This window comes from Suricata suricatta, chromosome 8, assembly GCF_006229205.1.
Source record: "Suricata suricatta isolate VVHF042 chromosome 8, meerkat_22Aug2017_6uvM2_HiC, whole genome shotgun sequence".
NCBI lineage: Eukaryota > Metazoa > Chordata > Mammalia > Carnivora > Herpestidae > Suricata > Suricata suricatta.
Genome location: NC_043707.1, coordinates 51773200 through 51780780, shown reverse-complemented (window position 1 = coordinate 51780780; position 7581 = coordinate 51773200). Strand labels below are relative to the sequence as shown.

General features: G+C 55.5%; 1 protein-coding gene across 1 annotated transcript in view; it reads right to left on the bottom strand.

Moving 5' to 3' along the window:
• The window catches only part of EPS8L3 (EPS8 like 3), a 10968-nt gene extending 6392 nt beyond the window's left edge, over positions 1–4576 (bottom strand). The window contains exons 1-10 of the mRNA XM_029948405.1: positions 4541–4576; positions 3038–3196; positions 2608–2757; positions 2438–2493; positions 1908–2047; positions 1707–1816; positions 1328–1445; positions 1179–1240; positions 843–917; positions 348–496 (exon numbers count right to left, since the gene is read on the bottom strand). Coding sequence (XP_029804265.1) covers positions 348–496; positions 843–917; positions 1179–1240; positions 1328–1445; positions 1707–1816; positions 1908–2047; positions 2438–2493; positions 2608–2757; positions 3038–3190 — 1013 coding nt within the window. The 5' untranslated portion in view covers positions 3191–3196; positions 4541–4576. The remainder of the gene's footprint in view (positions 1–347; positions 497–842; positions 918–1178; positions 1241–1327; positions 1446–1706; positions 1817–1907; positions 2048–2437; positions 2494–2607; positions 2758–3037; positions 3197–4540) is intronic.
• Positions 4577–7581: the final 3005 nt, after the last annotated feature.

The following is a 7581-nucleotide window of genomic DNA, read 5'->3' as shown; positions in this document are numbered from 1 at the left end:
GACCTGAGCCGAAGTCGGAGGCTTAACCGACTGAGCTACCCAGGTGCCCCATAAGAAAATATTTTTATAGAAGATTGCCAATTCTGCTTTCTTGGGAAGTATTGTCCTTTTCCCCTTCACTGGTGGGTGATGGTGAGTGGTATGTTTGTTTTTTAAATTGTTTGTAGTTAGTCTAATAAAAAGTTGGGAACTCCATGTAGAGTCTCCCCCCCACCCCCAGTCCCCCATTTGAATTTGTTTTGAGCTACTACTGGTTTGTGACCATGTAAAGCCTGCCATCTCCAATGTCATGCCTGGTGCCCCCATGCCCCTCACCCCAGTTCAGTTCAGACCTTATCCTCACTCACCGGCTGGTAGTCCAGGCCACACCCAGAGCCTTCCAGAAGTCACTCTCATGTGGGCTTAGGCAGGACTGCAGCAGGTCAATGGCTTTGGGGGTGAGGAGGGGTGAAATCACACGGGTGGCTAGGCTGGGCTCAGAGCAGTGGGCCAGGATCTATGGGAGAAATGGAAGGTGTCAGGAAGCCCCGGCTCCCCCAGGGCCAAGGCAGCACAGAAGGGCCTGGGAGTCCTGGCCTCCCAGTATTGCAGTGCCGCAGGCCTGCTGCTCTTTCCTGGGTCTCCTGGAGCCTGGGGTCCTCAGCTCTGACCCCAGCCCATCTTGCCTGTGAGGGAGTCTGTACACAGCAGGATGGTACCTTGAAGTCAGTGAGGAAGTTGTACTGTGGAGAGCAAGATGCAGACCCCACAGCCTCCCTCTGCCCCCCTGCTTCCCACCCTGGCCTCTGCTCCATCTGAATGGAGCCCACCCCTATTCACCACCCTATCATCCCCAAACTCACAAAGTCTAGAAGTTGGAAGAGGATGTGCACAAACTCGGAGGCGTTCTTGTCCTGTAGCCAGATGGCCAGCTTCCCCTGGGGACACAGGGCATTATGTGCAACTACCCTTCATTCCTCCCTACCTTCTCCAGGACCACAGGGCCCCATAATTTATTGTTCTGGGCCTTGGTTGGGAGTCTGTCACTCCCCAAAAATAAAGTCCCAAGAGGAAGAGGGGAGATTCTAGGGGAAGGGGTTAGAGAAGGAAAGGACTTGGGGTGTCTACAAGACCAGAGAGGAGAGGGCTTCTGGGGTGGGGTGAGGGGAGAGCTGTGGAACTTGTGAGGAGCCACATACCAAGAGGTTGAAGCTGTACTTGACTTTCTGGAAGCAATCGATGTACTGTGCCTGTGTTATCCCTATAGGGGAGCGGGGAAAGGGTGGTGCGTTGTAGATCACCCCAAGACCACACCTCCCATCCTTCCCCCCCAGCCCTCAACACTTACCCCACTGATCCTTGCCCTTTTTCTTCCCCAGTCTCTTCTTATGACTGTTCTTTCCCTGGGCGTCTTTCAGCTTTCCCACAAACAGCTCGATGTCTTGAAGGACGTGGTTTAGTATCTCCTGGACCCCAAACCACCCATGCCCTTGAGTGGGCCGTTGGGCCCGCCCCGGAACTCCCAGCCCTGCTCCCACCCCCTCCCCACCTCCAGCAGGAGCTTCAAGCCCAGCCCAGGGTCTGACCAAGCCTCCCTGTCCCTCCTCAGCCCTAGGCCTTTCTTGGCCATCCTGGGACCTGGCTTGTTGGGGGCTGGAGGAAGGTTGATGTCTTCACTTGGGCCAGACCCAGAAAGACTCAGCAAACCCAAGATAATCTATAGTTACCTCATCCCTCTCTGGGTTATCGGGGGATGGGGACTCCCTTGGAGGAGGCAAGGCGCTTGGTTCTCGGGCATTGAAGTTGTGTGGCAGGGATCTTGGGGATGGTGGCATGTCTGCAATGTAAGGGGACCATCCATGGTCCAGAGGCTCTTTGATCTTTGATCCAAACCTTCCTTTCCACCTGCCCTCATGCTCCAAACTTACTGTGCTCTTGGGTCATCCAGTAGGGCTGTTCTGGAGAAGGCCCTTGCTCCTGAAGGGGTAACTGCTCCTTAGAGAATGGCCTTTCCAGAGGGGGCCCCCTCCATCTGTCTTGGCTTGAGTAAAGGGCTCCGGATTGGGGTCTGCTGACCACATGACAGAAACAGTTTTGATGGGGTTCTTGGGACAGAGGCTCTTCTTATATTTCTGCCCCACGACTGAGGGATTTTACCACCTGTCTCCAGGAGCCCCACCTGCCTTGCTCCCTGGTCTCCATCTGGATTCCACCCTGCCTCATCTGCCTGTCCACCAGGTCAGTTTCCGGGGACAGTCTCCAGTGTTCCCTAGTCCTAGCCCTAGCTCCCTCCCTATGCCCATCGGCACCCTAGTCCCAGCCTGGTCCCTCCCCAGTTCCAGGCCCAGGTTAGTTGTGCCACAGGCCTCTGGGCTGCCCCAGATGTAGGGCCAGAGCTTGGTCCACCCAGGCCTAAGTTCCGAGGTACTGAAGGAGGGCTGGGGCAGAGACTGCCTACTTTTGCTGTTGGTCTTCCTTCAGGGCCTTCTGCAGGTTGGTCCTCAGTTGCTCTGCCTGGAGGAAGCAGAAATCAGGCAGGGTATGCGTGGGGGGGTTGTCTCGGGGGGAGAGTGATGGTCGCTGGGCCCTATACCCACTCCCTCCCCAGTCCTACCCCTGGCCACTCACCCCCACTTCCTGGCACTGGAAGAACAGGGTGCTGGTGCCTGGCAGGCCTGATTCCCGTACTGTGATGGACAGGACAGAGTCGTAGGAGCAAGTGTTGAGCGCCACGTCCATGGCCTGGATATTGTCCAGGTGGTAAGAGTCCAGCTCTTCCTGGGCCCAACAGAGGATTTGGCTGTGAGGTCACTGAGAGCCAGGCGGCTCCTGGAAACTCCTAACCTGGCTTGCCGCAGCTCTCCTAGTGGCCGGGGGCAGGGGTATCATCTTCCCTGACTCCTGTGCCTCTGTCCCCCATCTCCTCCTGGGCCTGAGTGTGTACTGTATATGGGGACAGGTGGCTGCTGTTTGGGGCATGGAAGGGTGGGGTCCATGCTTGCTTGTCCACAACCTGTGGTGGCTATGAACCATTGCAGAGTACAGTGGGAGGGCTGACCTTTGTCTCGATGTCCAGCAGCTGGAGCCAGCCATCTCTGACCTGCAGGAACAAGTCCTGACTCCACACCCGGCCCTGAGCGTCCATGTCCTGCAGCTTCTTCAGGGCATCCTTGGGCTCTTGGACTTTCTGAGTCCCCAGCTTACATGTCATCAGGTGCTGAGGGGGAGAGGAGGTTTGGAGAGGGGGCTCAGAGCAGGTGGTAGGCAGGGGTGGGGTGGGGGAAAGGCAGCAGAGGAGGAACACATGTCCCTGGCAAGATATGTCCCTCACAAGGAGGTCCCAGGCCATCTTCATACAGCAGCTTTCAAGGACCAATGGGAGGGCTAGGTTGGGTTAGGATAGGGCCCCCAAGTCAGGGTCTAATGAGCTGCATGAGAGGGTTTCAGAGTCTGGAGGAAGTATAGTCATGACCCTTAACAGTCCAGGCCAGCTGAGGGGCCAGATGGTGGTAGACATAGGTTCCAGTAACCCGACAAATAAAGTCTGCACTCCTCTGAGTGGGATATAGGACCTTCAGATTCTGTCCCTGTCTTCCTTTGCCCTGTTAGGGAATCCACCATCCTAGCCTGGTCCTTCTCTTCGCTGACCTAGCATTTCTGCCTCCCTGACATTGCTTATGCTGTTCCCCCTACCCAGAATGCTTTTCCCACCTCTGCTAGTCCATGCCTTCCCAGTTGTCCAGGAAGATCAAGAGTTCCCTCGCTGATTCTTGCCTGGTGAGGTCCATCATCATCTCTATCTCCACTCAGAGCCTTGCCCACAGCTGGTCTGATCATGCTTTTGCTTTTATTCTCTTTCCTCGAAGACACTCCTTTCTCCCATCCAAATGCCACCTTCACATGTCAGAGTCCTGTCCCTTGTCCTTGCCCCCAGGCCCTTGTCGGGAGACTACAATCTGCCTTGGTCTTTGCCCAGTCCCCAGTACCTCTCCAGGAGTTCACACTGCCTGCATGTTCAGGGGTCCCCGACCTCATGAGCAAATGCCTGGTATCTTGGACATGTCTCCTCTTGCTCTCACCTGCCAGGCCTAAATGGAGCCCATTCCAACCCCCAACTCTGACACGAAGCCCAGGAGTCCTGGCCCCAACCCAGGTGGGGAGGGAGCCCCGTCTCTGTGCCCTGTGAGCCTCCAGACCACTGCCCTGTGCCCCTCTCTGCTTCTTCTCCCTGAGGGCCTAAATTTGCCACTGCCCAGGGGCTGCCCAGATATGTCAGCCTGATCAGGTATATGCTCTTCCCCCTCCTTCTAGTCTGTGCTCTCCCTGTGGTGTCGACAGGCCTCAGCAACTAGATCTCACAGCTCCGTGTTGTCCAGCCAGGCAGGGCCTGATCATGCCAGCCTCCAAGCAGCTCATGGCTGCCCGGGGAACTCAAGTGCAGACATTTCCCCTCTGATACAGTGGTCCATTCAAGTCCTTGCAGGGACCGCTGTCCTCACACATTCTTTCCTCCAGCCATGCCAGGCCCTAGGCAAAGAGCAGCTCTCCCAGGGTTACTCACCTCTACCCTGTGCTGCAGACAAGTGGTCTCCGTGGAGAGTTTCTGCGAGTACTCCTTCCGCTGCACTGCAGGGGTGGGAAGCAAGGGGATGGGGACACAAGAACAGGGCAGGGAGACGTGCAACTACAAGGGGTAGTCAGCAAGGGGAGAGAGACCCCCGAGGGCAGTGGGTTCAAGGGGGGAAGGAGAGAGGGGACCGGAGCTTACGGTAAATGGCTCTGCTGCTGGGCCGGGACATGTTGGCACTGCTAGATATCTCCTAGAATGTACACTGAAGCAAAGAGACAGCCATCAGCGCTGGGGAGGAGAGACATCAGGGCAGAACGGGGTAGGAGGGCTGCTCTGGAAGTTCATCCCTCACCCAGGCCTGAGGCCCGGGCTGGGCTCTGTCCTGGGACCTCCAGGACGAGACCGGAAATGTCTGATGCCCAGGGACCTTCTGGAATCATCTTCAGATATGCCACTCTCCGAGGAGCACATCTTGGCTGGACCTGGGGGCCCCAAGGCAGGCTCCTGGTTCCCCAGTATCTGGTCAGTGAGGCTCATTCCTGTGGGCTCAAGAAAGCTGTGTGGACAGGCACCTGGGAACATATCCTGTCCTGGGCCTGAATGTGAAAGATGCCAGGCCCATGGGCCGCACCTAGCTTCTGGAGGAGAGGCAGCAGGTGCAGCAGCCTTCCTGGCCAAAGCAAGTCTCTTGTCCAAGCCTATTTCATTCTGCAAATGTCACCTCTGAAGCTGTGGACCCACTTAGGAGGGTTGTATGTTGTGTGTGTGTGTGTGTGTGTGTGTGTGTGTGTGTGTGTGTGCGCGTGTGCGCGTGTGCGTGCATGCATGCGTGTAGGCATGTTTATGATGGGGCTTTGTAGGATTTGTCAATGATTTGCATGTCTCTGAAAGCCTTATCAAGATTCTTGTCTCTTCAGTTTTCCATACTCTGAACCGTCTGCCCAGGGCCCCTCCCTACCCAGCCCTATAAATTCAGTTCAAGGATCACCTCCTCAGTGAAGCCCCCCTCAACCACCACACTCCCCCCTGCCCAGAATGCCTTCCTGAGGCCACACCCAACCTCGTCTGTTTCTCTCTGACACAGACAGCCACTCTGGTGGTGAGCCTGGTGCTGTGCCCTTACCAATGTCATTTTTTAAATTATTTTTTTAATGTTTATTTTGAGAGAGAGAGAAAGAGAGAGAAAATGTGAGCAGGGGAGGGGCAGAGAGAGATGGAGACACAGAATCTGAAGCAGGCTCTAGGCTCTGAGCTGTCAGCACAGAGCCCAATGCGAGGCTTGAACCCATGAACTATGAGATCATGACCTGAGCCTAAGTCAGAGGCTCAACCAACTGAGCTCCCCAGGTGCCTCACAAACATTTAATTTCCACTACCATCGCTTTTACTACTTTGGCTCTGTGTGTTGAGCACTGGTCTATTGATTTCACTTTCATCAGTTCATTTAATCCTCAAAGCAAACTCACCGGCTGGGTACTGTTATTATTCCGTTTACCAGATGAAGACTCTGAGGCTCAAGGAGGGTAATAGGCCTGAGGTCACCGGAGAGTATTTACTGGAGAATCAACCTAGCCCTGTCAGGCTGCAAACTCCATGCTTTCATTGCTTATATATGCCTCTGTCCTTGGGCTGTGACCTGCTGAGGACAGACTTGTCTTGCCACCGCTCTCTCTCCAGTGCCTTCCTGGCACAGAGGGGTTCTAGATCACAAATATGTTGAAATGGAATGGAGGTAAATGCAGTGTGTACGCATGTGTGGGGTGGGGTGGGGTGGGAGGTAAGTGAGCATGTGTGTCAAGGGTGAGTGCTCTTTGAATGACATATGCATGCATCACGAATAGCGTATCAAGTATGTGGATGCCAGGCATCTACATGGTGTGCTGCATGTGCAGAAATCCTGAAATATCCCGGGCAAAGTGTAAGAGAGCGGCCCACACCCGTTTATGAGGACTGTTATGAAAATAACAGGATTTGATAAGATGACTCAGTGATGGGGAAATCAGTTGCTAAGAAACAATCGAAAGATTATGGAGAAGGCGGCTGGTTCTGTGTTCCTTGTTTGAGCACTTCTTTTCCCTCCAAGGGTAAGGGGTGCTAGAAGCCTGCTCTTCCCCCTACGTCTGCCTGCCTCCTCTCCCCAGCTCCCCAGGCTAGAACACTTCCTGCTCCTAGATCCAGAAGAGAAAGAAGAGAAAATGAGCTTGGCCATGATTAGCAGCTGCTCTGCTCCCCTCTCCCCATGCCAGGATGGTCCCTCTGGGTCCCTGTGGGCAGGTCCAGAGAACCATCTGAAGTTGTGAGACCCCAGACCACAGGAGACGGGAGGCAGCTGGCTTTGGCCTATAGGGCGATGATAGCCGACTTTCCCCTATGGATTCCCTGAATTTAGGGGCCTAGAGCAGGAAAGAGGTGTCTACATCACAGACATCACAGAGAAGGAGCCCAGAGAAGCTTCTGGAGCCCTGGCTCTCCCTGCTCTGTTTCTTAGCCAGCTAGCCAGCAGCTGAGTCCCAAGCCTTTCTTGGGCTTGCTCTTCCGGGCTGCATCTGGGAACAGGCAGGAGACCTTGGCCTGAGAAGACCCCAAGTTGTTCCCACCACCCTGGGCTCCCCTGCAGCTAGGCAGAGCCCTGATATTCCTGAAGGCCAGACCCTTACCTGTGTTCCAGTGAGGCTTGTCCCCCTGGGGGGGCTGGTGTTTGAGCTGGTGGTCCGATGCTGGTGGTGGGAAGGCAGTGGCTTCTCTGCCAGCGGCCACAGACAGAGGTCCTGTGACCAGGTGGCCCCTGGGTGAGCAGGCGGGCCTTATGGTGATGAGGCCATGAGGCAGCCACACCTGTGCTCTTTGGACTCTGGTGGTGTGGAGGCGGAGCCACCACCTGCTCAGCGTGGAAGCCTGGACCCGTGCAGTGCCAAGCTTAGTCAGAGACCCCTGCTTCCCGGTGTCTTTATCTGCTTGCCTCTGGTGGTAGGGGATGACCCTCTCTCTCTTCTGCCTTTGGGGAACCTCCTCTGAGGCCCAGGTCAGCATCA